This window comes from Penicillium riverlandense (assembly GCF_028828495.1).
Source record: "Penicillium riverlandense strain IBT 135883 chromosome Unknown utg000003l_segment0_segment0, whole genome shotgun sequence".
Lineage (NCBI taxonomy): Eukaryota > Fungi > Ascomycota > Eurotiomycetes > Eurotiales > Aspergillaceae > Penicillium > Penicillium riverlandense.
Window position 1 is genome coordinate 2,532,216 of NW_026643196.1, and position 27,369 is coordinate 2,559,584.

Here is a 27,369-nt window from a genome sequence, read left to right on the forward strand (position 1 = left end):
CCTCGGCAAGATCGCAAAAAGCATTGTATCTTTTGCATTGCTGACAACCCGGTTCATTGGTAGAAGCCAGGCATCCCAGCTGTGGTGAAACAGTCAGAGAAAGTGCGGCACACTTCGGACGGGTCTACTCACTTTCTTTTCGCGACACCGGGTGCACGCACGGCGTTTTCTTGATCGCTGAGGCAAACGGTTATGGGAAGTCTCCCAAATACATTCAATGTTTAGACGTCTGCAGTTGCGACAAATGTCATGGCCTTCATCGCATTTAACCTATGTCAAGAATCTTAGACGACAAGAATGTAAGATGAGATCAAGATGAGCAGCTGTTACCTTCCTCTGACGACACGTTAAACAGCCGCGCCTGCTTCGCTGTTTAGGGGGCCACTTGTCAGACCGTTTGGAATGTGAGCCGTTATTGTCATTCATGGTGTGCGTGTTTAGCAGTATAGAACACTAGGATGAGAGGAGAGCGCGGGGAAGAAAATGGCACCAGGTGCGCTGGCAAGGGAATCAGTGGACTTGGCGGCACATCTTGCAAGCAAAACGATAGCCTCTCCGAATTGAACCCGGCAAAAATAATAAAGTTCGAAGTTGAAAGCAAGGGATGAGTCGGGGGAAGCATGCTTGTCCAGGACGAGGGGTTGTCACGTGACCACGTCGCCCACCAATAAATTAGATGTTATTAAGGTATTTCCCAAGTTGAACGGAGAATAACTGGTAGTGCAATTTGAGTGGGTTCGACTCTTGTGTATGCGGATTGAAAGCTTAGCTTCTTGAAGTGGCAGGGCTAACACCCAAGTACCTCCGAAAGTACATAGTTGGCGACATAAAGTTGACCATTGTAATTAGACTGCAACACCTTGAGAAACTAGTAGAAATACCCGTGCCACATGATATCCCTGTGAAAAAAAATGTTAACATCCGTTTCCCCGAATTCAACTAGCTGAAGTATAGTTGCGTTTGTACCAAGATTCTTAATCAGGCAAGAACCACAGAAGCCTGATGCATCAAGCCTTTAGTTTTTGCTTGCATAGTGATTGATCCAGTCATTGATGTGGCATTTGAAAAAGAATTATGTACATGAACAAAAGGTCCGAGGCCGGATTCCGAAATCACGATGACCCGTCCTGGGGGTGTCGGGTCGTGGGATCTGTCCAATCCTCCAGATCAATAGCGCCGCTATCCGGTCTCATTACTTGAAAGCTCGTGGTGACAAAAACATGCTGTTGCTGTCCGCTGGACCCCGGATCTTCCCTATTGAACGGCCTCAAGCTTGACGACGAGGTCTTGGCTCGAGGCGCTGAACTGTTCCCTGATGACTTTTTAACTGTCGGGTACGAAGTTCGGATATTTGACGTTTGAAATCGGGGCAAAAAGATTTTTCGAAATAAAGGTGACATGGCGGGGAGATTCACACACAAAACTCCAATACTGGTCTCGACTGATGTCCATATAGTGCCGGGAGTGGAGTCATCTAGCGATATATGTTAGTCAAAGCAAGGAACAGACGATTTTAGCGCTTACACATCGGATCAGGGTCAGTAGGTGACGTTAAGAGTACTATCCGTACAATGCTAATTAAAGATACACTTTTGAAGGCCTAGTGTTAGCATTTGAACTTCCGAAACAACCGAGGGTAAACTTACAAGGTTCCCAGAGCAAAAATCACCGTCAGCGCGAGTTTCTCGCTGATCGGACGATTTACAAGACCCCATAAGATGGGCAAAGGCAGAACAAGGACGTAGAAGTCGGTGACGAGATTTGTACCAGCAATAGCACGGAAGTAGAGAAGTCCATCTATGCAATGCCCAGGTATGAGCTTGTTCCAATATCTCTGAATGGGACTGCATTGAAATATCCCGACGAAAAGGGACACAAATGTCCAAATAATAAGCATTGCTGCGGCCAGGAATAGTGCATATCTCATTTGTTGTTTTGCGTTGAATAGCCTCCAGTATAGGAGCACCATTGCTGCTTTGATGGTGGACATGCAGACGATGTAGCAAGGTTCAATGGCGTACAGGCCCTAGAATTGGGACAAATGTCAGCTCTATTTTCTGGTCCGCGAGTGGGGACTAGAAATATGAAAACGAGACATACCTTCAAAAAGCAGAGTATCGCTGCATCTGGGTCGGCAAGCTCGGCTGTATGCTCTCCTAATCCACAATGTATGCCTGCGGTCTATGGTCAGGATGGATAGGCTATGGGTCGACTGATCAGGGCGCAGACATACTGTAGAATTGTTGAATGTTCATCGCATAGGACAAGATCTATCCAAACCAAATCGGTTAGCCTTTAGCCATCTAACTTCTCCGAGAGCTTCTTATCCCTTACCAAAGCCGCAAGGCTGCACCAGTCATCGTACCACAGGCCAGCACGCATAACATGGCGCGAGTAGAATCGGAGCACAATCGAGATCGTTGCGACAACAATCAAAACAATGGAAACCGCCAAGATCTCGAGCTGCTGCCCGCGCAATTGCATCATAAGAGTGAAGATTGAATTAAGAGGCCATTTGTTCCACCTGATGAGCTGCGTCAAGATGGAGAAGAGTGAGGTTGACAATTGTGAGAAAGATACATCGATCGATGCACCCTAGTAGATCAATAGATAAGCTTGAAAAGAATTTTCAATCCTTTGAAAATCGCAGCAAAGGTCATTCGCCCCTTTAATGTGAATGGTAGTGCACGTACCCAAGACAGTACATGGAACTATCCAAAGTTTGTTTTGCAGTAGGATCGGAAACCTAGCATCTTTGAAACCTTGGCGACCTGCCTGTTGTACTTCAATTCGTAATGTAACCCCATTGGTATTGCACATTATCAATATTTATCTATGCTCAGTAAATCAAAAGCTATAACTAGGATTTGCACAGTACGAGAAGAAATTATTCGAAATCCCATAATGGAGTAACAAATTGTGTAGCATCGCAGGCGTGCTGGGGTCGTAGTCGATCTACCCGAGAGCATGGGTTTGGCCCCCATTACTGTACTAGTCTCCCACCAACCCCCGATTTTCGTGATCCAAAGCCAATCGAGTGTGTCTGAAACGAACTGCCCCCGCTGCAGAGACAAACCGAGGTTAGCCACCGAGATTTGCGTTCGATCCGCGGGGCGCGGAGTGCTAAATAGACCCGCAACACATATACTCGAGAGGGAATGATCTTGGCCCCCCGCTCTCCTGAGTATATTCAATCCCGAGTTGGACACCTAGTGCATACTGGTTGTCTTGCTTCTGTTCTCTGTGGTCACGCGACTGCCCCTTTCTATTATTAGCCCCCAGTCCTCTCCTATGGGTTGGAGAACCGACGGACAACATGCTTGAAGACGAGAAACCAACAATTGTCCTGATTCCAGGAGCCTGGCATCTAGGCAGCACGTACGAGCCTGTTGCAGAGCTCCTCCGGAAGCAGGGATATCCTGCCCATACAATGACCTTGCTGTCTGCTGGTGGCCCTACTTCCACGACTGCTGTGGACGACGCAGAGCATATTCAGAGCACCCTCCTCAATGATCTCATTGCCCAGGGAAAGGAAGTGGTTCTGGTTTTGCACTCGTACAGTGGAGTTCCCGGCTCAATCTGCACCCGGGGCCTAACCCGCAAAGACCAAATTACGGAAGGCAAGAAAGGTGGAGTGGTTGCGCTAGTATATGTGACGGCATTTATGCTTAGGGAGGGACAATCCTTAGACTCGTTCCTAGGTGGCATGGAAAAGAGGAATACTATTGTTTTCGAGGTGAGTTTATCTAGCTTTTGGGAATACAAATAAACGTCGTTTCAAAATCTGAGCACAAATGCCAGGAAGACAAAGCCATCATGACCGATCCAGCGGCAAGGTTTTATAATGACCTTGACGAGGAAACAATAGCAAAGTGTCTTGCTTTATTACAGTATCAGGCCAAGCCCACCATGTACTCCCCGCTCACATATGAGGCATATCGTGATGTACCGGCCACTTATCTCCTATGCGAGAATGACAGGGCTATTCCGCTGGTGAAACAACAAGAAATGGTTGATAAGGCTGGAGAAGGAATTAAGATTCGTATCTGCAAAGCAGGACATTCGCCGATGCTGAGCATGCCGCAGTTGGTGACAGATGTCATTCACAAGGCTGCTAGTGCTGCCAGAGCCACACGAAGCGTCCTTCCTTGATAGTTTAGCATACAGGGACAATATATTTGACATACCTAACGCCCTTAGCAACCAACGTAGTCTGTATCCTTCAGCCTCAGAGCGGAGTTTGGCGACCTGGTCCAGATAAATAGCCAGATGGCACATGATGTGAGTTTAGCTCGCCTTGCTAAGCACGTAAATAGAGAAGAGACTGGGCTCAGTTATGTTAGTCTGCTGTTATAAAATTGCTTGCTATTGTGTACAATCTTATGGTTCGAAGAAGATACTCAAGGCCGATTAGATACATGTAGTAGGTCAATAATAGGATAATAGAACTGTTGACTCGACAAAATGCAATCCATACTCAATTTAGACGCAGTCGTCACGATAATATTTAGGTTTTTGTAGACCAGTGAGGACTGCTATTGTGGTTGTGAAAAAGAATAATGCCCTATATTGAGTGTAAGAAGGGAGTTTGGTCTTCTAAGCATTGTATTCAATGGCAAAGGAGGCGCATTAAATCAGGGAACCACATACCATTCAAATGCTCCAAATACCACAGCTGCTTGGGACACACTGCACTCAGACGAAGTGCATTGTTCCGGGGATGGCAGTAAACTAGCTTGTGCTACAAAAGCTGCAAACCAAAGTATAGTGGCAATGCCCTCCATTGCTGGAATAGAATAGCGACGTTCAATGTCATAGTAAGACACTGGGGACACGGCCAGATAGGGAACTGCGAAGAAGGCCGTCCATATCGCGCTGACGAAGAGGAAAATATTAATCTTGGTGAATTGTAAAAGGCAGAGCACTATGAAGCATTACAATCAGTCAGGTTAACCAGTGGAGAATGGAGCACAAACGGTATAAGCTTAAACCAAAAATGAGAAGTGCAAAGGTAGCTTGGAATATCCGCACTGCCCTTACTGAGTAGTTCCAGTTCACGGTAGATGCCATTGCAAAGTGTGTTTGCTCTACTCGGTCCTCGTGTTGGAGCTTGTCCACAAGGGAAGTCATTAGAGAGAGAGAGAGAGAAAAAGAGAGGGAGAGAGGATGCAAAGTGCCCCTTTAGCATTAAGAGAAACTCAGTAAATAATCTAGGCAGAAATAATCCGAAGAATTTCATAGAAGGAAACGTATGGCTATCGCACACGTGTGTTCGCAATAATACGAGATAGTTCGTCAGCGGCTGGTGCCTCCTTGATACGAATTTATCGAGTCTATAGATGCACTAGATCAGGGTATTACTTGCGAATATCGTCTGCCGAGGTTGAAAATAAGTGGAGACAACTGAGTTTGGCAGTCCTTGCGATGAAGATCCTAGATAGGCGCTTACTTACAGATTATCGGCCCGCAAGGTGATCGGCATATCAATCTGTCCGGCTGCCCGGTCGGGACAATACGTCTCCCGAAGTCCTTCCCGTATTCGGCGGAACTATTATTTACCACAAGGGTCAATGCCATTTTTGACTCAAAAGTGACATAACGTTATAGCAGAGCCTTCTCTCGGCGAGATGGCGATTGCGACAAGATGTGTTATTATAACGAAGATTAGAGCTACTCCTAGGCTTAAGAAAAGTCGAGCGCACCGCAAAAGTCTGAGACCACACTCCGCGACCGCCCTCTCTTCACCCCGAATACCGCTTGTTGAGATCGCGTGGTGGCCGCACCACGTGACACTCCCTCGCGAGAGCCGTCTAGATAGTCCTGTAGATAGCTTCATTATTTCCTCTTCAGACAATCCACTACATTTACATTTCACTCCCTGAATGCCAGCATTCCGCTCTCAAGACCGCTTTCCCAAGTTAGGGCAAGCCTGGCAAGAAGCTGAACTCAGTTATTTAGAGAATCTCTCAGAGAGTATGCTGCGTCGTCTACAGGCTATTATTAACCAGAATGGGTGGTATACGTGTTAGTTTAATTTGATTTTGGCCCTTTTAGAACGACAGAATATAGGTGGCAGAAAGTAGGCGGTCAGGCCGGGTGGTCTCAGGCTTTTGCGGTGCCACTGTAGGGCTATATATCAAGTATGCCTATCATTTACACAAGTGGGCTAATAATACTTAGAGTGTAGCTCTAAGCGCCATCATTAAAGCGGCGGCCTTTAAAATAGGAAAGCCCCGCCCGGCAGAGGATATCTATATAGAACCGCCTACCCTGGGACAGTAACTAACTACTTCGGGCAAATGAAGGCTAAGTGAGAATACCTTGACAATCATCGGATTCTGTGCGATGAACACCAACCAAACTATGATCGCATCCACCCACCGCTGCCTTGATTCTGGATTCCTACTTCCCACTGGATGCAAAATTTGACTACTGTGTAGAGCATCATCGCCTGTCTTCCCCCACCTTACATGGTAGACTTCGCCCCACAATGATCTCAGTGACTCCAGCATGACATCACATCCCGGTGCAATCACATATAAGAATGTATGAATGTCTGGCATGGACACACGACCACACAATAATTCTCTCAATCAATCCTCTAGCTCTTCAAAATGTCCCACAACAGCGGTATGCACGGAGCCGGCCAGTCCAGCGTCGGCCACGCCCCTATCTACGAAGCCGGCGACCAGCGCAACGAGCCCCAGTCCGTCATCAACGAGCGCGAGCGCTACAAGGAGGGCACGCAGGGCAGCCACAAGAACCTTGATTCTAAGGACCAGCGCTCAATTGCCAACAAGCTGGCCTCGCAGGAGGGTAAGGCCAACCCTTCGCACCACCACAACGAGGACGTCAACCCGGAGGCGGAGTTGAGCAAGAATGATCCCACGAAGCCGGTGAGTGCTTCCCACTAAGCCTGTGAGCTTTGATCAACATTTCTGACATAGTCATCAGGCTCAAATACACGGCAACAAGCCTTCCAAGGGTGCTCAAATCGATCGCGAGCTGCAGATGGAGGATGAGCAGCGACTGCGCGAGAAAGGCGTCAAGAAATAGATGATATCCAACGTTGGTGTTTATGTGGAATGCCGTCCCTGCTAGGCACTGTACGATATGACAATTGCTTGTTCGAGACGCACATCACTGGGATAGCGAGGAGTGATGACAATAAAACATTGAAATGTAATCGTGATTTGAGTGTAGGTTAAGCCAGTCGATGTGTGATTAATGCATATGGTAGCGTGGGTCGTAAACTTTGTGCAGTTCCTCTTAAAAGGTAGATGTGGCAGCTGGAGAGACATGTTCCTGGCGGAACTTAGTACCAACCAGTTTTGGCGAATTGGGAGACCGGTAGGAGCCCAGACGTCGACGGAGCGTTGGGGCATATGCCTGACATGCAGGTCATCTGGTCGGCATGTGGTCTGTAGACACCGAGTCAGGGTCTCGGCCTGGATAGTTAAGCGTTTTAAAAAAGGCAATATGCACTTGGGTGGTAACATAAATCATCACCAGTCTTATTTATCATACACGGTTTTATCAAATATAATCAGCATATCCGAGAAATTCCCGGCGATCGTCACAAATTCGCGCGTACTCCAGGAGTAACCGGTACATATACACTTCCATATCTTCCTTCCGGAGGACAGCCTCGGCCCAACGTTTGCCATTCATCGCGATTGCCTTCGCCGCGATATCGTGTGTGAGAAGATAATCCATGATACCATAAAAATCCATGAACGTCGTGTCCATGGGGATAAAATGAGCCCACGGGATTAGGCGCGAATCGTGCCATTCGTTATATATTGTGGACTTGATAGGAAGGGATGTCGATAGGAGAAAAGCCCGATAGCGCCCGCTAAACGAGTTGCCGTCGATATCTGGAAGGTACTTGTTCTGATAGTTGGACTTCATGGGTACCATTGGCGTGATTTCGAAAAACGGATCGGTATATGGACAGTGAGGGTTTCCGGTCACGGGAGAGCATGCCAACCCAGTGGCGCGGGCGTCGGCATGGTTGGCAAGTAAGGTAGAAAGCTCGCCGCTGCGGCCTGATTCCAGATGGTAGTATTCAAAATCAGGAAGCCTGAAATTGACGAAGGAGTGTTCACTGCTGTTCAGGGCAGTCCCGACCGATGTCGCATTGAGCATTGAAAGAAAACGGTGTCTTTGAAACCTGGTCCACGTTTCTTCAGTATTCCGTCCCCCTGATGCTAGACCGCGCCAGAAGAAGATGTCCTGCTTGTCGTCCCAGTTGCCTCCATGATTACCCTTCCCCCCGGTAAACAACTCGGAATCGCCCCAATAAACTGCAGGGGGGATGAGGATACCGTTGTTGATTGGGAGTTTAGATCCACCAAAAAGAGGAAAGAGCTGATGTGTCGTCGCAACAGAAGTCGGGGCCACAAAGGAGCCATGCAAAGCCTGGAACTCAGGCCGGATGCAAGGGTCCTTGGAAAGGGTCCAGTTCTTGATATATCCATCTTGCGACAGACGAATATAATTGTAGAGCTCCGGCGGCGGATTGGCGAAGTCCACCTTTGCAATATCACTGTTACGTGAAGGGCTGTCAGGAGGGCAAGCGACTCGTGCCAAATACCAGTAAGGTTTTCCACCTCCATTTGTAAACCCGGGGTCATATGATTCCGGTTTGTCCTTGGCCGGGTCAGGAAGGGCCATATATTCCGACACCACTTGCCCTGGGTCGAGGAATCGCCGGGCTGAGTGGTCTTTCTCAACGTGCTGGGCAAGGTTCTCCCACGGGACGATCACACGAGGCTCATCCATCCCGTTCAGAGGCATATCCAGGTCAGGAAGATACTGCTCAACAGTTCGCAAGAGACTAAGCCATGCCTCCATCCATCCGACCGGGGTGCCTCCCATGGGCAGAACCTTCTGATTCCGCACTATGATACGGGGTTCGAAACCACTGGCTTGTCGCCGTAACTCCTGCGGCTCCGTCCCCCAATATGGGCTGAGATCGTGGTAGATCTGATCGAAGAGCTCCTCGATTATTAGCGCGTCCTTGTCTTTCGCAAACGCGTACCATTCCGCAAAGCCCGGTGGAGGGTGGCGACCGCGGCGACGACGGTATTGCTCGGTGGCATTCGGAAGCGATTTGGTTTCTTGACGAAGGAGGATGCGCCATTGCTCGCTGGCCGCGTTGATCAAGTGGTCGATGGGATGAACAGGGGCAGAATGATGGTGAAATTCAAATTCTATCGGAGCAGGCTCTCTAAATCTGTAGAGGTAGAGGCCACTGACGATGAAAAGCAGGCCACACAGTCCCACCAGAGCGTTCAGACGAGATCTCGTCAAGTGGAATTTCCGAGCCCACAGAGGTAATGCGACCATCATGTTTGGGCGAGCGAGGTTATCAAATGAGTGACGTCAATTCCCATGGGATCGATTGTAGCCGTGCTGTCAGAACTGATAGGGGTGGACATGAGAGAAAGATAATTATGATGAATTAAAGACGAGATAATGCTGCGAACGATTCCCGACGAAACCTGGGAAGTTGGCCAGGAATGACGGAAGAGGGGGAACTAAGCTGAATCCAGAACCTGGTCCATTTCCGGTAACCACGTTGGCGTCTATCTAATCGGTGACCACGAGCGCACCCAATGATGGCCGTCAATTGATTTCCCGGTGCCAAAAACTCGCAAATTTAATAGAAAGCCGTTCAATGGTCTCATTACTAGAAAACTATGCTTGCCGATTCTGAACGGATTCCTTTTGACTGTGCATCCGCGCCCGAGGCTGAAAAACGCTTGAGCTGCTGATCAACGTGGTCGGTTGTCATAACGATGCATCTATAACTAGATGAATAAAACTCGAAGTATTGACTAAATACAGTGTCTCTGTTATAAGAAATACCCTGCGAATGGCACCACTACACATTGTACTCGCCTCTTTGAGCTGCCAAGCCCAAACGGTCGACCGTTAAGCTTCGGGGCTAGGCTGGTCACCCCATTTGGGCGAAATCTTTGTTCAGATGGATCCGCCTTAAATTTGCCTAGTTCACTAACTAGTTTCCCCAAGGCGCCTTGTTGTCGTGTTTTTTTTTAGTGTGTGATCTTATCCGTGCGGGACCCTTGGTCCCGGAGCCGAAATGGGGGTTTTTTTTTTTTGAGACAGACAACCTCCGTGTTGCCCCTGTGCACTTCATGCTCCTCAACACTGGGTCAAATAATGGGCGCTGGTATCAGCTTGGTCATTGTTCTCGACCCCTGGGGCCGTTAGCGTTGTGCGCTGTCTGGTTCTGAAAACCGACATGATCGAAAATTCTCCGACACGACCCGTTACCGAATTACTTTAATTGATTTCGACGGGTCGTGGCGTCACGATGAAAATCCAAGCGTTACTGATTCGTAAGTCCGATGTCCCTGCGATGACTGACTATAACGGTTATGCTAATGCACATGCAGCCCGGAAGTGGAGGGCGCCCGTTGGACGCGCCGTGATGGCCGTGCTGCCGCCATTCAACTTTTTGACACTACACTATGTCTACTTCATTTCCACCTGCCTAATCGCCAGCACCATATTCTATTTAATGTCGACGCCATGGCTCAGCGTCACCTATGTGGACTCATTGTTCTTGTGTGTCAGTGCCATGACCGGAGCCGGCATGAACACGGTACGTGTGCGACTTGTTCGAATAGCACTGGGCCGATTACTTACAGATTTCTTTCAGATAAACCTTTCCACGCTTAATAGCTTCCAACAAGTCATTGTGTTCGTGCTACTCCTTCTTGGATCTGCGGTTCTCGTCTCTAGCGCTGTTCTTATGGTACGCAAGCGGGCCTTTGATGCCAAGTTCAAGGGCATCTCTGATGAGCGCGAGAAAGAACGTGCTTCTCGCCGTGCGTCTGCTCTTGAGGTGAGGGGTTGTGAAACATCACCCGAGAGTACAGAAATTCCGGGCGGCAATGGCTTTGAAACTTTCAAGTCATCCAAGCCCAATGCAGAGACAAGCGTGATAGTACAGCCATTGCCAGTGGAAACTGACGACCAGATCCAATGTGTAGACGATGATCAGGTCGCCGTGAGCGGAATCAAGTCGCGCAACGATCACGATCACCATCAGCACCGAGTTTTCCCAATGGCCGGCGTGGGAGCCCGGCCTGATCGGAAAAACCACCCCCACGATACAACTCCAAAGGTTGCTCTGTGCCGAGATAACTCGCAGTCTGGATTGAAGGGCATCCTGCGAGGAAACCAAAAATACCTCGCTTCCAAAAGCCTGATTTCGCGCAACTCCCAGTTCCACGGCTTGACCTCAGCCGAGCGCGAGTCCCTAGGCGGAGTCGAGTACAAGGCAGTCTCGTTTCTGTCGTGGATCGTACCGATCTACCTTTTCATGTTTCTCTTTCTCGGCATAACGGGCATGGGAGGTTGGCTGTCACTCAACCACCCGGGCCTGACTCGGACGAATGGGCTAGCGCCTTTCTGGACGGGTGCTTTCTTCGCCGTGTCCGCATTTGTCAACAGCGGCATGTCCCTTTTAGATGCTAACATGACTGCTCTTCAACTGAACGCGTATCCGCTGGTGACGCTAGGCATGTTGATTCTGGCCGGCAACACGCTCTACCCGTGCTTCCTGCGCTTCATCATCTGGACCATGAGGAATATGCTGCCCAATCGGCCAGCGTGGCAGTCATGGCGAGTCACCCTCGATTTCATCTTGGATCATCCGCGCAGAGTGTACACCAATCTATTCCCTGCTCGGCATACCTGGTACCTTCTGGGCACGATCATCATTCTGAACGGCATCGACTGGGCCGCGTTTGAGCTGATGTCAATTGGCAACAAGTCCATCCAAGCTCTTCCCGCGGAATACCGCGTACTGGACGGGCTGTTCCAGGCCCTAGCAGTGCGCGCTGGCGGCTTCTACGTCGTGAGCATCGCCGACCTGCGTCAAGGACTGCTAGTTCTCTACGTGCTGATGATGTATGTCTCCGCGTACCCGGTCCTAGTCACAATCCGCAACACAAACGTCTATGAAGAGCGCTCGCTGGGCATCTACGCATACGAAGAGGAAGCCTCCCCCGAAACCCAAACCACGCGGAAGTCAAATTTGATTATGGACCTCATCCGGCACCGCATGGGCCGACCAGGATTCTCCGAGTCTTCGCGCGGCTACTTCGTGCACCAGCAGCTACGTTCCCAGCTCAGCCATGACATCTGGTGGATCGCACTGGCCGTGCTATTCATCGCTCTGGCCGAGTCGGACCACTACGATGCGCAACCCGTGGCCTTTGCGACCTTCAACATTATTTTTGAAGTTGTCTCGGCGTACGGCTGTGTCGGCGTGAGCGTTGGTTATCCAGGCCAGAACTTCTCGTTCTGTGGCGCGTGGCATCCTATTAGCAAACTTATCCTGGCGGCTGTGGCTCTCCGGGGAAGGCATCGTGGTCTGCCTGTTGCTATTGATAAGGCCATTATGCTGCCTAATGAGTCGTTGGCATGGGCAGAGGAAGAAGATGCAGCGATTAGGAAACAAAGGTCGCACGCCCGGGAAATAAATCGGATGCCAGTGGGATCGGTCTAGTCTTTCTCTGTTTACATATACCCATATGCGTAATGATAATGATAATCTCGCGCAGATTTAAGAAATGAACGGTTCTTTTTAACAAGTCTGCCTATTACGCCCGAATTCACCAGGCATGCCATACCATAACAGAAAATAGACACCGTGAGCATGGGTAGTCCAGTTATCAAGCATCTCGAAATCCAATGTTTTCCTTGGCGCCGCTTATTTGGAAAATAGCTCAAGTCCTGCCAGGGTCTGTTGATCGGCCACCAGAATGGCAATTTCAGAATGTGGCCAAAATCAAAAGAAAGATGAAATATGAAATATGACACTCTAAGGATAATCTAACTATCTATTTTATAGGACAAAATCCATGGTAAGCGAATTGAGCACACAGCACCCAAAAATGTCAAAAATCAAAAGCAGTTTATTGCGCTCCAGACTTCATGGATCCAGCATGCTGACATGCCCACAATAGTTGGTATTTTAACTATCTCCACACTCTTACTACTTAATTCCAGGAAAATAACTCCATACGAGTGTAAGACCTCGAATACTGTATTCTACACGAAACTGCTATACACACAACACTGCCCCTCCTTCCCCATCCGAGGCAGTTCCTAATCCATCATCGTGCTTGCCTTCCAAGGTTTTCGTATCCAACATTAGTCCAAAAACGACACGGCTCTGAGGCTCTGAGGCTCTCTGCTTCGAAGTTCCCCCCTCTTCCGTGATATGATAGAGGGCCACTTCACCACGTCTTAGGCGGCCGAAGAAGCCGAATACAACAACCTTTGGTCATCAACATTCGCAGAATTTGCGATAATATTTAAATATACGCACCCCAATCTCGAATATAACGGGACTATGACGCAGCCGATGATAAAAGCCCTGCGGCCGCCTATTTGAAGAGCCCGGTCTACCTGAATGAGATGCCTATCATCCTCTGGGATGAATTCTAAACCCCAAATACAATCTCCAGCATCAGAACAGCCCTTGTCGCGAACGGCTGGTCCAAAAAGTCTGCTCGGTAACGTGTTATGGAGCAAAATGCCCATTTGCGGGACTTTTATCTACATCACATGTTAGACTTTCACCCGATGGCCAGAATGGTTAAATTCGACCACTCAATGAACACATTGCAAGGAACCATCTTACCCCGGGGGAAATGGGTGTTGCCTGCTGGGAAGGTGGGCAGGGGTGTAAACCGGTTTCGCGTAAAGGTTTATCATTAGGTAATGCCGGTACAGTCTAAGGATGTATGGTGCCATTTGGTCTAGCGGTTATTTTGCCCTAATTCTGAACGACATCTTGTAAGAAGGAAATAAATTACGTGTCAAATCTAGCAGGTCCACGTCCCATGATGAAAATGCAAATCACGAATGAATAAATTTTTGATTAGAAACAAACTGGGAATGCCCAACAATTTACGGGCGTAACTAACTAATAATTGACAGGAACTGGAGTCCAACCCTTGACATTATTCATTCGATCTCATCATGGATAGCAACATCTCTTCGACCTCTGCGTCGGCCGGGAACGAAATGTAGTCCGACATATCGATATCAGTGTCGTACAACGGGAAAGGATTTTGTAGGGTGCCCATAGGAGGTTGCACACCCTGCGGATCTTGAAATAGTAGGTCGTCACTTCTTTCACCTTCATATGAAAGAGGAGACTCCGCTGGCTCTGAAGGTCCTGTAGCAGGGACGTCTTCTATTTCTTGCTGAGGTACCGCCTCGTTTCTTTCTTGTGAATCTGGAGAAGTTGAAGAAGAGGTGGCCGGCGATGGAATGCCGCTTAGATCGAGATCTTTATTTGCGGCCATGTGGCGGATACAGGCATTGCAAAATCGGAAAGACCGTCGAGCTGCCTCCGAAGTATTTCCTAAACAATTCAACCAGAGAAGTCCTTTTTTCACTCCGTTCAAAACTTCCTTGGCTGATTCAGCAGCCACTGCAGCTTCCTCTGACCTCGTTGCCACTGGATCGACTGTTGCCACTGGACCGATAGAAACATCGAGGAGTAAAATCACAGTGGCCTGCGTGAGAACGTGTACAAAATCCCACCACTGTAGGATTCCATAGCACCAAGCGAGATCCGTCTGGTCTGGCAGTAGTTTCATGATACCTAAGGAAGCTTGGAGACAGCTTAGAGCAGAAGTACTACTAAACCGTGAACGAGTAAGCCTTGTGATACTCTTCTTTCCACTTCCGGGCCGTTTAAGGCAAGGTCGATTGAGTATAATCCTGGCACTATAATAACACAAGGCTAGTGACACCTGAAAGGCTGATCTACTCCCCGGTAGTTGATTACTGTGACTGTCTTCGAAGCGGAAGGAAGGGTGTAAACTTAACACCCAATGATCCATCTTCTTGCCGTAGAGAGCTATGCGGCTTTCGACCCGACTCCAACCTATCCGAGAGATGTCGGACGCATATATTCCATTGCTGATGGCATGGGCAATCATAGACAAGTCTACCATGTAGAAAAAGTATAGAGATGGACTCGGCGGGAAAGACTTTAACAAATTGCTTTGGGATTCCATTTGCTCTCTATCCAGGTGTATAGACCATTGCAAGGCACTAATCGGAGCCGATGGCGCACTGATTGGCTGATGGAGATTATATCCTGCGTGTGCCAGATAATCAAGGGCTAGCGGCGGAGGCGCAGAGCTAGAAGCATCCCCAAGGCAAGAAACCCTCCCAGTCATGACAGAGAGAAGATGTTCTAAGCGGAAAATTGACCACCATAACTGATTTCGAGCTTCACCTGCTTTCACATCGAGTCCGTCATTCTTTTTCTGGAGATTAAGTCCTAAAGTGATGCCCGATCGTGAAGCAATGCCGATCATCTTCCATGACCTAGGAGGAATATTAACAAATTGACCGGTACATATGGGACCACACCAGATGGACGAGCGTCTTTTAAGACCCACTCAGATAGTGTCATACCTATTTATCTGCGAGACAACCAGCAAGAAGAATGCCATCAGCGCTTCGGCTTGAACTTGCTGCAAATCATCATGATCGTAAAGAACGTTTTGTGAAAGGCTGAGCGATCTAGCCCGTGAAAAGAATATGTCCTCATTGCCATTAGGGTGTATATCCTGCTGGGAAAGCCGAGAAAACGCACAACCGATGGCGAGGATCAGATTGAAGATGGCCAACCATTTCCTACCGGGGTTTTTGTTACTGGCGTAACAACGATGATACTGATGATGAAATAGGTCCTGGCGAATGAATGGCAAGGAAGTTTGTACTTTATCCAGATAGACCTGGAATAATCGATCTACTAATCCTTTTGGAGGTAAAACAAAAGGATTGGACACGTCTTGGTCAGAGAGGCTCCGATGATCAAGATGATAGTTCACAGATGCGATGGAATCGTCGGTCGGAAGCCGATGTGACTTCCGACTCGGACGGAATTTGTTGGCAGCCTGCCTCATAGCCTCAGATTCCAAGCGCTGCATCCACACAACCTCAGAATTCTTTCCAATATACCCAGTCGCTCGGCTCTTTTCATCCCGATTTATATCTTCACTGACGACTTCGTTCTCGTCTAGGGAACCGAATGACGAGGAGGAGGAGGAGGCGCTAGAAGTTTTACTTCGGTGCTTTGTGCTGCCGGCGAACGGGTCCTGTTACATTTGCATTAGTTTGCTGATAATATTATAATTGCGCGATCCAGAATTCTAACGCACCTTGAGAGCATTTGCAACACGATTTGCGATAGGCCCTTCGAGGTCTGTGGAAATACTACGAAGCAGTTCCTCATAACGCTCGACTTTCCTTCGCACCGATTCGAGTTCTTTTTGCTGTCGGACGAATTTTGCCTCCGAATAAACACAGTGGGATAGGCCCATGGAATGACACTGGGAGCAGACAGGCCTGTTGCCATCGCATTTGGTTTTACGATCTCTGCAAGTGTCGCAAGCCCGGCTCGTACGTCGCCCGCCACTGTCACGCCTTTCGCGTTGTAGGCGTGGAATGGGGAGTTTGCTTGACATTTCCTCTTTGTAAAAATATATCCTTCGGGTAGTAAGAATATAAGGAAGAGAATGTGGTTTGTAGTAGCCGTGGATCTTGCAATGTATCCGGATGGAGAAAAAAGTATCGGGAACGGGGGACCGTCTTTAGGGGAACTATTTTAAGGGGCCCGCGTGGATATTTTCACCTTCGTAGGTCACGTAATAGCAAATTGCCAAAACGCTCACTGATTCGCACAGCCCGACCATGGGTAGAGCCCAGCAGCATATCTGTTGGGTACTCATTGGAAGATCATGCCATAAAAACCTGCAATGCGCAACAGCCAATTGTGTAGACGTGTCCATCATTGTGGAAGAAACCTAAAATAAATGCCGCAATGCTTCCTTCCCGTCTACCTGTGTTGGGTTGCAGGGTGGTTCGAAGCTATCCAACCAGCAGTCGGTATCTTCTGCTACCTGCGGTGCAAACTTGAATAATCCCGCGCTACGGAGGGGCTAGTTACATTCGGAGACATTCCGGTGAGGCCATTTATCGTGGTTGATGACCAATCGTCGGTACCATGATGGCGTGTTGAGCGCCGGGTGTATCAAGATATGGATGATATACGACCATTTACAGTCTGGTCATTTTGGTATACTAAAATACAACCTTCATACCTAAAACGAACGAAGTAAGAGTAATTGTTTTCCTTCGTGCGTAGGAGTATCTTTCTTTTAGGAAGCTTTATCAATGGAGTTATAAACAAATGTCCTTTTGTATGTTCTCTGCTTCACGGTGGTTGCCCTATTATCACGTGACTTCTCTCGACCGGCTTTTACCCTTTTGTCACTGTCTTCTTTGACCATCCTTTTCCATACCACATTACATGATTCATGTCTACTGTAAGAGTATGGTGCGCCTTTTATTGAACCATAGCTTGCGATCTAGCGAACCCATGGATACCAAACCGGATAAGGGTATTGATCACGGGACTGTTGATATCACACTATGACGTTATTCAGCCGCAATATATAACAATGTATCGAAGACATGAACTCCGTAACAAACTTAGCAGCAACTATGAGAAGACTCTACTTTCCACATCCTCGTCGAGCCCTCGTATACTCTACTTTACCGGGAAGAAATATTAATTCCACCATACATGCAGCAAGATTTGTCAATGACAATATCACGGTGTCCAAAGACTCCGATGTGAAGTTGACACTCAAGGATGAAAAAAATACGGATGAAGCTTGCACTTTACTTTGCCCTGGAGAGACCAAAAAGAATTTCACTGGAAAGACTATCAGGATTGAACCTTACGAGACTTATTCCACTAGGTCCTGGCAGCTTTCGGAGGATGTGGACTTCGATGCTAATAAGGATGTTACTGTGACGGATGAGAGTGAGCAATTTATACAAAATGATCAATGGGTAATTACTGACTAGCCAACTAAGCGCTCGAACAAGGAAAGAAGGTGGTTCGGTTCGGTTAAGGAACAGAAAGTCGTGTATGTAAGAGAATCTGTTTTCGGCCTCAGCTGTATACGCAACAAAGTAAGTGAGATCAGACAAAGACATATGACCGCTTTGCGAGCTTTGTGACAAAGCCTATTGCGGTGCTTTTTGCGAAACAATATTTAGCGAATATGAGTTCTCATGCGACGTGAACTACACTATCAAATTTGAATACTCAATTTCCACGGCCCATCATTCGTCAGAAATCGAAGTGTTCTCGTCGGTCTTAGACTAGGCGATGTACAAGTGGGCTCGGTTGTAGCATGTAAATGGGCAATATTAAAAGACTTTGGTCAAAAGAACACTGTATCTGGCATCAAATGTAGCCACTTTCGGTGATCCGTCTACCATCACTTAGCGTTGGCGTGTAACGCTTGAATAAGGATAATCTCGCGCACATACAAAATAGATAACTCTTTTGATAACTCGGCCTATTCGTCCGAATGTACCCGATATGCCATAACAAAGAAATATACACAGTAGACATGAATCTAGTCATCCTCCATCTCCAGCTCGTCCTCATCATCATCCTCAAGCTCTGCCTCTTCCTCGCTCTCCAACTCTTCCTCGTCTTCGTCGCTACCCTCATCGCTACTAGCAACGCCATCCATGAAATCGTCGCCATTGCCACCCTTCTTATCCTCAGCACGGCGCTTCTCTTCCTCCCGACGACCCTCCTCAACGATAGCGGCACGCTCTTCTCTCAGCTTGCGCTGCGTTTTGACAAACGCGCCGAGAGGCGTAGACTCCCAGTCAACATCCTTGAGGAAAGACTCAACCTCAGCACGTTGGCGCGGGGCGTAGGAGACATTGAGACGGCGCTCCTCAATCCAGCGAGAATTGGCCTCGATTTTTTGGACAAGGAGCAGAATCATCTGGTTGATCTTTGAGTTCTTGTTGCCGGAGGCGCGGTTCGAGACCTGCTTCAGCCAGCGCTTGAGCGCGACAACGACGGGGACCGACAGCTCGGGAAAGGCGATGTGCTTGGACCACAAGACGAAGAACTCCGACAGGAGCTCGGCTACTTGTTCACCCACTCCATCTTGGTAGATGCGCGAACGCAGGTAGGATTTCGGAGCGCGGATGGCGGTGTTGAAATCCAGTGGCCGGAGAGTGCTGGTCTTGGGCGGCTTGCGCATCTCGGCGGAGGTGAGCACCTCCAGGAGTGATGATGCCAGCGGGATGTATGTGCCCGTGGCACGAGAAACGCGGAGTAGGGCACGCGTGAGTTGGAAGCGAAGAGGGAAATACTGCGCTGTTGGGATCAGGCGCATCGCGCCCAGCGTGATTTGCACGACGGGGTAGATGAGAGGGCGCAGAGCCGACTGCTTGCCGGACTGTGCTTCGACCAGCCCGTCACAGTGCTGCGCCAGCACGCGAGACCAGAAGTCCAGCGAATGCACGTATTGCCAGTTGTAGATGGTTTTGTACGAATCCTTGCTCGTGTTGGTAATGCTGCTGCGCAGGTGCATGGCCAACTGCCGGATGAAAGTGAAGCCCGTCGTGTAGGAGACATTTTGGTCGATACCCCAGATCTCAGCCGCTGAGTTCTTCATCAGGTTGACGCCCGCCAGGGTGTGCACGGTTGTATTGCGACTGCCCTTGACCACACCCTCGTAGGTAGCCTTCAGCACCGTCTCCTTGATACCCGGGTCGCCCAGAACCATGAGACGGCGGAGGAGTAGAAAAGCAGTGATACGAGTGGCGTCCGCGATGGACACATCGGCCCAGATCCCGACAACAGTCTTGATCAGCACCTTCAGCAGTTTGCGGAACTGCAGCAGGTACGGGAGCATGGGCTCAATCGATGAGAGGGTTAGCTTGAGGGTTGAGGGGTCAGACAGGTTGGTGAGGAGCTGGTGGACCGAAGAGGTGTGCGATTTGATCAGGGGCGTGAGTGTCTTGAATTTCTTCGAGTCCAATGACACCTTGATCCTGCCCGAGGCCGTCTCCTTAATGGGGAGATGGTGTGCCAGAACCTTCGGGACAACATTGAGCGCCGTGATAAGAACCTGATGGTACACATTGGGGTCGGAAATGGAGTATTTCTGATCCTGGGCCTCGACCTCGTTGACGTAGGCTGCGGCACGGAATGCAAGCACCACCTGACGCATGGCCCGGATCGAGTGCTGCTCCTCCATCAACTTCTGCCACTTCTTAATCATCACGATGGTAAGGGTGTTGTCTTCTTCTTTCTCTTCCTCCTCTTCCTGGCGGACCTTCTTCTTCTTCTTCTTAGCGGGACCCTCCTCTTCCGCTGATTCGCCCTCGCTCAGCTCATCAACTTCTGCCAGGTCACCGTGGTCCGCGAAGTCGAGCAATTCCGCATCGTTCTCTTTCAGGTACTTGTAGAACTCGGGGTCCTTGTCCTTCAATGCCTCGAGCTGGTCCTTGTGCGCATCGAACGCGTTGCCATCGTCCTCTTCATCGCTCTGCGTAGCATTGTCCTCGCCAGCCTCAGACCCTGACTCCTCGCCCTCTTGTTCTGTCTGATCCTCCGAACGTTTCCGCTTGCCGATCTTAGGAGTAACGTTCTTCTTGCTCGCCTTTTTGGCATCTTCGGGAATGTCAAATCCGCCCGCGAAGAAGTCGTCGACATTCATTTCCGCAAAAGCATTCTGCTTTTTCGCTTCCTCGGGGCTTGGCTCATCCGCATCTTCAGCCTCTGCGCGCCGGCTGGCATTCTGTGCCTTTCGCTTGTCATTCTGCTGGTGCCGCTGCTTGATTTTCGCGGCAGCCTTGCGTCGCTCGAGAGTATCCTTGAGGTGCTTCTTCTCGAATTTCTTCGTCGACTTTTTCATACCTCCGGCCATGGCGACGGTGTCGGACTCGTCTACAGGGGGCCTGCAGTTGAACGAGTGCTGTGTACTGGGGAGTGTATTGCTTGTTGCCGGCCCAGAAAAAAAAAATTTAGGAACCACAATGACCGCCTTCCCGACCGCCCACTGTCCGAAGAAGAAGGCGGTGGCATAATCCCTATCTGTCTGCCTCCGCATCGCTTCTTCCTGCTTGACACTTCGTTAGACACATTAGACACACCCGTTGCTCCTCTTGCTTCCACGATTTACGAGTAACGACATTTACGACCATCAGTCCAGCATGTACTCCCAACAGCGCCCGCTATCCTACGCCCCGACGCCTTACAGCTACACCCCGAACCCCGCACGCTCGGCCTCGATCAACCTAGATGAAGTACGCCTGCAGTCACAGAATCAACCAATTGTATGATGCTAATGAGTATTCGTCCCTAGGAGGTCAAACTGACTTCCAGCGCCGCGGAGCGTGACCTATACGAGTCACTGGCCGAGATCTACAGCATCATCGTCACACTGGATGGACTCGAGAAGGCATACATCAAAGACGTGGTGACGGAGGCAGAGTACACCGAGACGTGCACACGCCTGTTAAAACAATACAAATCCAGTCTGGGTGACGAGTCTGTGGCCCGGGAGTTTGGGGATCTGGAAACCTTCAAGCGAACGTGGGGGGTGAGTGAACTTGTCTACCCTACATCCAGAACACGGCTGATGGAGATGATTGTTGTGTCTAGTTGGAATGTCCCCGAGCAACAGAACGCCTCCGCATCGGCCTCCCTGCAACAGTCGAGCAAGCCTCCCACAGCGCCGCCGTGCCCAGCGGCAGTACAGCTGCCGGACCCGGCGCCGGTGCCTCGGGCAGTCTCATTCTCGCAGCGACCGAGAACTTCATCACCTTCCTCGATGCGCTGAAGCTGAACATGGTGTCGAAGGATGCGCTGCATCCGTTGCTGTCGGAGGTGATCCAGTCGGTGAATAAAGTGACAGACGGGGAGTTTGAGAATCGCGGGAAGATTATTCAGTGGCTTATTGCGCTGAATCAGATGCGGGCGACGGAGGAGTTGAGTGAGGAGCAGGCGCGGGAACTGTCTTTTGATATCGAGCAGGCGTATCAGGGCTTCAAGGCGACATTGAACTAAGCGGTTCAGTTGATGATGATTGCATTGGGCTGGTGTTTGGGTATTGATTTTGTTGCTCTATATTCATTTATCGTTTATTATACCATCAATAGAATTTGCATGATTGAAGCCAGCCACACTGGAGATGTATTGATTGTTGATGCCTGAGGCCACCATCAACGGAACCATGGCCGGCGCCTTTCCTAATTGGGCTTTTTCTTTTTTTCCTCCGTGGCGGCGTCGAGGTTTTCTCCCTCAATTGTACCAGCCCGGTCTGGTCAATCCCACAGCCGTGGTCACCATGATCTCTGTCACAGAGGATGAGCCTCTCCACGGTCAGTCCCAGTCTACACCCCATAGTTATGATCATGTCGCTGATAAGTAGCCAACAAACACAGTGCTGGATCTCCCGCAGACCTACCAGAAGCCGTCCGGGACCGACCTGATCAAGGCGCTGGCGTTATTGACCCTGCAACCAAGGTCATTCGCACTCAATGCCACCGACACGCCTAAAGGTCCGGCGGTGCAGCCGGCCGGGGTGACTCAGTACCTCACGTCCATCATCTCCAGTTCGCTGGCATGGCTGGACACCGAGGAACTCCGGGAAGCCGTGTGGGATGCCGCCGCCGCTCGACTCAGCGAGCGGTCTGGCCGAACAGGTTAGATTGGGTCCTTGGTTAGTGGGTGACTTTCGTTGCTGACCGTACCTGTCTAGCAATGCCTGCCATGTCCCGCATCTTCAGCATTCCCACGTCCTCGGGCGAAGATTACACCCTGACGCTGCACGAACCATCCCTCACGGCTGACAATCTCGGCATGAAGACCTGGGTGTCCTCCTACCTCCTCTCGCGCCGACTGCACAACCTCCTCGAGTCACCCCCGCAACTCGTGCCCACGACATCGACCGACCCCTCGCTGAGGACGGAGCACAAACCCCTCCGGGCTCTAGAGCTCGGGTCCGGCACAGGACTCGTGGGACTATCCTTTGCCGCCCTGCGCGGCAAGTCCGCCACCGTCCATCTGACGGACCTCCCTGAGATCGTGCCGAACCTCGCACACAACGCCGCGTTGAACGTCGAGCTCCTGACCAAGACCAGTGCAGACGTGACAACGGGTGTGCTGGACTGGTCAGTCACGCCGGACCCGCTCCCCACGCCAGAGGAACGATTCGATGTGATTCTCGCCGCAGACCCGCTCTACTCACCAAGCCACCCGAAGTGGCTGGTCGACACGATCGGTCCCTGGCTGAGCCGTGGGCTGGACGCGCGCGTCGTGGCGGAGATGCCCCTGCGCGATGCGTATCTGCCTCAGGTGCAGGAGTTCCGGCGGCGCATGGCGGACCTTGGATTGGCGGTTGTGGAGGAGGGTACTGAGGTTGGCTATGACGACTGGGAGAGCGCGGATGGCGGTGCGGTGGCTGTGAAGTGTTGGTGGTCAGTGTGGGGGTGGAGTGAGAAGGTTTGATCTTTTGCCGACATGACGAGTTAATGACTAGACGATACATACACGATAGACGAAGAGGCATGCTAGAATAGATAGAAATACAACCGTTGCCATTATCATTCAAAGATCGACGACCATTAACCCCGGATCAGCAGTCACCTGACGTCAATCATTCTGCTTTACTTCGAAAACCCACGGTCTGCAGTATGTCCCAGCACTATCGCATTACGCCTTAGATACTATAGCGACCAATTATAAATCTGATATTCAAGCAAGAAACATTAATTGCCGTCTGTAACCCCAGATCTGTAGACAGTCACCTGATGATACCCGATGACGTCGCGCGAATATAAAGTTGGAATTAGATTAACTAACCGCCACATTCTAACGATATCTTTTCTTACCTTGACCCACTTCTCTGACAGGAGACATAACCCGTCGCAGAAAAGTCATTCACCACGAACAGCACATCCGACTCACTCACTACCCGCAATATGGTGATCGGCCTCTTAAGCATCGCCTCCATCCCCACCGTCACCGGCGTCGCATTCGGGGTCAGCGAGCAGCGCAAATCGAACCAGCGCAAGGAAGAAGCGCGGCGCATGGTGAAGTTCAACATCGAGGCCCGGACTGATGGCGACACGGACGATGATCGCGAGATACAAGGGAAGGTCGTTGTCGTCCGCAATGAGAAGGTGAGTGGCATTCCCAGCCTAATTGTATTGCCTGACTGACTGACTGACCACCCCGTTTGCTATTGACCAGGTCTACCTCGACAACCCTGATCCCTCAAGACGCACCCGCCCCGCCTTCACAGCCATATCCTTCTACATCGAATACCCCGAACTCGAAGAAACAAAACACCTCGACCGTGGACTCGGGCTGCCGACCCATGTCTCCGACAACCCACCACTACTGAACTGGGTGTATGTGGATGAGAAAACACACGAGCTGAAGTACGGGAATCGGTCGCAGAGCGTCGCGCACCTCGTTGGACCGTGGGACTGGACGGATGACGAGAAGGTGATCACCCTCGAAGAGAAACGGAAGTTTGTCGCCGTGGAAGAAGAGGACGAGGGTGAAGGCGTTTGGGCGCTATATTTTGATCGCGATGGGGATGAGTTGGCGGCTGTGCTTGAGGAGCAGGGGAGGTTGGACAGTGCGTTTGTGCCGGTTGAGTTGGTGAGGAGGGTGGTGGAGGAGGAGAAACCGCCTGAGCAGAAGCAGTCATGATAACGTTGGATGTGTATATGGCTGGATGAATGGACGGATTTATGCAGTTATGAATGGCATGATGGATATGTGTTTATTGTTTGTTCATGATACATAGTTACCCTGTACAGTACATAATAACAGATCAGTTAATCCTCCAAACCCTCCCAGCTACTATCATTCTCCTCCGCCGTCTCCGCAGCCGCTTTCCGACTACGGCTCGCCGCAATAGCGCCCTTCTTGCGATTCTCCATACGTCGCTCAAAGCCGCTCTTCGTGCTGATCCTCGCACCCCGCTGGCCCTTCTTATCATCATCCCCCTTGCCTCCATGTCTAGAAGCCCGGCGAGCCTCGACGCCATGTCTCTTGAGGTCCTTTTTACTGTTCTTGCTCAGATCCGGCAGTGCATCGAGCAGCCACTGTTGAATAGACTTGCCGCCCTCTTTCCCGCGCAGCTTCTCGCTGACATCGATGATGTTGGCGATGCTCTTCACGTAGGGAATATCTTCCTTGGTGTAGAACGTAACGGCAATGCCGCCCTCGCGTCCGGCGCGACCCGTTCGTCCCACGCGGTGCACGTAGACAGCGGCCGAGTTGGGAATGTCGTAGTTGACCACCCCGTTGATGCCGCGGAAGTCGACGCCGCGCGCGAGCAGGTCCGTCGTGACCAGGATCCAGATCTCGCCTTTGCGGAAATCGCGCATGATGTCGGACCGCTGGCTGTCGGAGAGGTCAGAGTGCAGGACGGCGATTCGAGAGGACCCGCCTGCTTCGGCGGGGATGTCGTATTTCAGTTCGGAGTGTAGGGCGACGGCGCGGGGAATCGTTTGTGTGAAGATGAGGAAGGGAGGTCGGAGACGGACGTCTGATGCAGACGCCGCGGTTGGGTGGAGGAGTTGCCGGAGTCCGAGTAGCTTGCCCTGCTCGGTTGCGGCGTAGACGAGTCGGTGGTCAATGTTGGGGATTGCAGAGTCCTTCAGTCCCACCACGAGGCGGACGAGAGGATGTTGCTTGAGGGGTTTGTGTCCGAGCTCTTCTTGTCGCTCTTTGATGGTCGACCGGCTGAGGTCTTCGACGTTCGAGCCCATGGTGGCAGACCAGAGACTCACTCGGAGGTCGGGATGCGAGCATGAGCGCCAGATATCGAGAGTCTGCTCGCGGAACAGCGGGTCCAGTAGGACATCTGCTTCGTCCAGCACCAGGTTCCGCACGAGTGGCAAGCTTGCCATGGTCTTCGTACGGTTGGCGGATAGAGAATTGACCAGCATCAGCGGCGTGGTGACGAGGATATCGCTCTTGGTAACCGGGGCATTACTCCCGCGCTGTTTCGCATGGTCATCCTCCTCTGGCTCAGAAGACCCCTCGCTATCTTCGTCCAGGGCATTCGTGTCACCCTCATCATCGCGCTCGACTACTCGCATGCCCTTCCTCATCAACGTGATTTTGACTCCCGTGCCAGCAACGAGTTTCCTTCCCTCGTTGACAATCTGGCTGGCCAGCTCCTTGGTGGGCGCAACAACCATCGACAAAATACCATGCTCATCGGGTTGGGAGTGGTGGTGTCTCACAATTTTATTGATCACGGGGATCAAGAATGACAGCGTCTTTCCACTTCCCGTCGGCGCCACAACCAACAGATCTGGCTCAGAAGAATCATCGCTGAGACCAGTCGTTGCCGAGGACTCTCCCAGCAACAGAGGCAGACTTCCCAACTGCACCTCCGTCGGCACCGTAAACCCTTGTTCGGCCACATTCTCCGCGAGCCGTCGAGAGATCCTGTATTGTGAACGCAGCTCCCTGAAGGAAAGCAGCGGTTGCGGGTAAAGGCGCCGGGCGCGCTTCTGTTCTTTCTTGCTCAAAGCAGGCGTTTCCTCTTTCTTTTGCTTCTTCTTTTTCTTCTTGGACTCTTTGGTCGGCACCGGCTGCGTTTGGATCTCCTCCAGATCACGTAGATCTGTCACCTTGATTTTGTGGGAATTGAGAATCGTGCGCCGTTGCACGTCGTCCATGACATCGTCGTCGGATTCATCATCTTGTTCGGCATCGCGTTCGGGCGCAGTCGATGTGGCTACCGTCGTGGTTGCGGCAGGGCGCTTGGATGACTGGAAGAAATCCAAATTCGCGGTATCATCCTCATCTTCCTCCTCCACAGCGATTTCCCTCTTTCGCTTCTTGTTATGCTCGAGCTGGTCGGCCTCCGCCGTCCGGAAGAGCTGCGGGTTCGCCGTCTTGCCTGTTGAGGGCAGACGAGCAGAGGCAGAGGTCGATGCAGATGTCGCGGCAGGTTTCAACTTTGTTGACCGAGTCAACAGCCTGAAGGCGTCCATCTTCTTGTGCGTGTGAGAATGAAAACGAGAGAGAGAAAGTTAGTTCAACTGCGACGGAGGAAAAAAAGCGGCAGAATTTCGTGTCGCACAGGCCAATCGGAGTGCCGCATCTTCACCATTTCGAAAACACTTCGCCGAGAATCCACAGCACGACATAGGTGAGAGAGAGAGGCATCGGGCTGACGGGGACATGGAAAATGGCTACAGTGCAGAGCGTTATGATGCTTAGGAGTGCCACCCACTCAGGATTCATGGTGAAAGTGTGGGAGAGAGAGTGCAAGTGTTTACCGATCATGTACAAGAAAGACATGCAAAGCAAACATGCGAACAAATTTCATTCAAAGCGAACCAATCGCAGACCAAAGATTCTATCTCAGACAACAGTTTATATTCCATCGTCTATCATACAGAGTACACAAGAGTCAAAGATAGAGAGAG

General features: G+C 50.5%; 11 protein-coding genes across 11 annotated transcripts; 6 read left to right on the top strand and 5 right to left on the bottom strand.

The window, feature by feature from the left end:
* Nucleotides 1-1,112: 1,112 nt before the first annotated feature.
* On the bottom strand, nt 1,113-2,484 carry N7474_004692 (uncharacterized protein; the record flags this gene model as incomplete). Its single annotated transcript, XM_057196107.1, has 6 exons — nt 1,113-1,474; nt 1,525-1,589; nt 1,647-2,026; nt 2,101-2,156; nt 2,234-2,270; nt 2,335-2,484. The coding sequence occupies 6 exons, from the start codon at nt 2,482-2,484 to the stop codon at nt 1,113-1,115; spliced, it is 1,050 nt and encodes a 349-aa protein (XP_057053503.1).
* An 832-nt stretch (nt 2,485-3,316) lies between these two features.
* N7474_004693 (alpha/beta hydrolase) lies at nt 3,317-4,152 on the top strand (the record flags this gene model as incomplete). The annotated part of the gene is made up of 2 exons (XM_057196108.1): nt 3,317-3,736; nt 3,802-4,152. 2 exons carry the CDS (start codon nt 3,317-3,319, stop codon nt 4,150-4,152), a joined length of 771 nt encoding a protein of 256 aa, XP_057053504.1.
* Nucleotides 4,153-6,614: 2,462 nt separating this feature from the next.
* On the top strand, nt 6,615-7,056 carry N7474_004694 (uncharacterized protein; the record flags this gene model as incomplete). Its single annotated transcript, XM_057196109.1, has 2 exons — nt 6,615-6,896; nt 6,955-7,056. 2 exons carry the CDS (start codon nt 6,615-6,617, stop codon nt 7,054-7,056), a joined length of 384 nt encoding a protein of 127 aa, XP_057053505.1.
* Nucleotides 7,057-7,536: 480 nt separating this feature from the next.
* On the bottom strand, nt 7,537-9,354 carry N7474_004695 (uncharacterized protein; the record flags this gene model as incomplete). The annotated part of the gene is made up of 1 exon (XM_057196110.1): nt 7,537-9,354. The coding sequence occupies one exon, from the start codon at nt 9,352-9,354 to the stop codon at nt 7,537-7,539; it is 1,818 nt and encodes a 605-aa protein (XP_057053506.1).
* A 988-nt stretch (nt 9,355-10,342) lies between these two features.
* N7474_004696 (uncharacterized protein) lies at nt 10,343-12,547 on the top strand (the record flags this gene model as incomplete). Its single annotated transcript, XM_057196111.1, has 3 exons — nt 10,343-10,367; nt 10,425-10,633; nt 10,691-12,547. 3 exons carry the CDS (start codon nt 10,343-10,345, stop codon nt 12,545-12,547), a joined length of 2,091 nt encoding a protein of 696 aa, XP_057053507.1.
* Nucleotides 12,548-15,467: 2,920 nt separating this feature from the next.
* On the bottom strand, nt 15,468-16,394 carry N7474_004697 (fungal specific transcription factor domain-containing protein; the record flags this gene model as incomplete). Its single annotated transcript, XM_057196112.1, has 2 exons — nt 15,468-16,169; nt 16,233-16,394. 2 exons carry the CDS (start codon nt 16,392-16,394, stop codon nt 15,468-15,470), a joined length of 864 nt encoding a protein of 287 aa, XP_057053508.1.
* Nucleotides 16,395-18,506: 2,112 nt separating this feature from the next.
* N7474_004698 (mRNA-binding ribosome synthesis protein NOC2) lies at nt 18,507-20,828 on the bottom strand (the record flags this gene model as incomplete). The annotated part of the gene is made up of 1 exon (XM_057196113.1): nt 18,507-20,828. The coding sequence occupies one exon, from the start codon at nt 20,826-20,828 to the stop codon at nt 18,507-18,509; it is 2,322 nt and encodes a 773-aa protein (XP_057053509.1).
* Nucleotides 20,829-21,114: 286 nt separating this feature from the next.
* On the top strand, nt 21,115-21,970 carry N7474_004699 (ESCRT-I subunit protein VPS28; the record flags this gene model as incomplete). Its single annotated transcript, XM_057196114.1, has 3 exons — nt 21,115-21,207; nt 21,267-21,503; nt 21,566-21,970. 3 exons carry the CDS (start codon nt 21,115-21,117, stop codon nt 21,968-21,970), a joined length of 735 nt encoding a protein of 244 aa, XP_057053510.1.
* Nucleotides 21,971-22,250: 280 nt separating this feature from the next.
* N7474_004700 (S-adenosylmethionine-dependent methyltransferase) lies at nt 22,251-23,413 on the top strand (the record flags this gene model as incomplete). Its single annotated transcript, XM_057196115.1, has 3 exons — nt 22,251-22,284; nt 22,348-22,608; nt 22,665-23,413. The coding sequence occupies 3 exons, from the start codon at nt 22,251-22,253 to the stop codon at nt 23,411-23,413; spliced, it is 1,044 nt and encodes a 347-aa protein (XP_057053511.1).
* A 473-nt stretch (nt 23,414-23,886) lies between these two features.
* Nucleotides 23,887-24,625, top strand: N7474_004701 (uncharacterized protein; the record flags this gene model as incomplete). Its single annotated transcript, XM_057196116.1, has 2 exons — nt 23,887-24,087; nt 24,158-24,625. 2 exons carry the CDS (start codon nt 23,887-23,889, stop codon nt 24,623-24,625), a joined length of 669 nt encoding a protein of 222 aa, XP_057053512.1.
* A 128-nt stretch (nt 24,626-24,753) lies between these two features.
* Nucleotides 24,754-26,931, bottom strand: rok1 (RNA-dependent ATPase ROK1; the record flags this gene model as incomplete). The annotated part of the gene is made up of 1 exon (XM_057196117.1): nt 24,754-26,931. The coding sequence occupies one exon, from the start codon at nt 26,929-26,931 to the stop codon at nt 24,754-24,756; it is 2,178 nt and encodes a 725-aa protein (XP_057053513.1).
* Between the last annotated feature and the right edge of the window lie 438 nt (nt 26,932-27,369).